The 933-nt window shown below is 46.9% G+C and overlaps 1 protein-coding gene across 1 annotated transcript; it reads left to right on the forward strand.

Moving 5' to 3' along the window:
* Window positions 1-283: 283 nt before the first annotated feature.
* On the forward strand, window positions 284-928 carry LOC104983893 (GTPase IMAP family member 7-like; the record flags this gene model as incomplete). The annotated part of the gene is made up of 1 exon (XM_010833417.1): window positions 284-928. A coding segment is annotated over exon 1 (645 nt), but the record flags the coding sequence as incomplete, so codon positions are not given.
* Window positions 929-933: the final 5 nt, after the last annotated feature.

Raw genomic sequence — 933 nt, forward strand, 5'->3', positions numbered from 1 at the left:
AGGTTTCAGTGAGTGCCCTATGAAATCATCAAGACCTGACACTTTTGTGGAGATAGTCTAACTACTTGGTTATTTCTTCAATAACAATTGAACTGTTTAAATTTGCTGTCTCTACCAGGGTCAATATACATAAGAGAATATTAGAAACTTTCAGGGAAGAAAACAAGAAAAAAAAAAAAAAAGACGGTTGGAAATGGCTTACCTAAATTGACCCTTTCCCCCCTCCCTTTCCTTTTACTAAGGTGGTGTGGGTTCCTGCGTCCCATAGTCTCTTGATATAAACATGGCTGCCATGCCAAACAACACTCTGAGGATAGTCCTGGTCGGGAAGACCGGAAGTGGGAAAAGTGCGACTGCAAACACCATCCTCGGGGAAAAAGTATTCGACTCTAGGATTGCTGCAGAAGCTGTTACCAAAGCTTGTCAGAAAGCATTCCGGAAACAGAAGGGGAGAGAGCTTCTCGTTGTTGACACCCCAGGGCTCTTTGACACCAAGGAGACCCTGAACACCACCTGCAAGGAAATCAGCCAATGTATCGTCGTATCCTGTCCCGGGCCTCACGCCATCCTCTTGGTCCTGAGGCTTGGCCGTTACACACAAGAAGAGCAGCAAACCGTGGCATTGGTCAAGAATCTGTTTGGGAATGCAGCCATGAAGTATATGATCATCTTATTCACTTGCAGAGATGAACTGGGGGATCAGAGCCTGAGCGGCTTTTTGAAGGATGCAGATGTAAACCTACGAAGCCTCCTCCAGGAGTGTGGAAACCGCTGCTATGCCATCAGTAACAGCAGAAACACCGAGCAGGCTGAGAAGGAAGCTCAGGTGCAGGAGCTGGTGGAGCTGATAGACAAGATGGTGCAGAACAACCAGGGGGCTTACTTTTCTGACCCCATTTACAAGGACATAGACCAAAAGCTGAGACAACAGGT

The sequence above is a fragment of the Bison bison genome, unplaced genomic scaffold (genome assembly GCF_000754665.1).
Source record: "Bison bison bison isolate TAMUID 2011002044 unplaced genomic scaffold, Bison_UMD1.0 scf7180017863618, whole genome shotgun sequence".
Classification (NCBI taxonomy): Eukaryota; Metazoa; Chordata; class Mammalia; order Artiodactyla; family Bovidae; genus Bison; species Bison bison.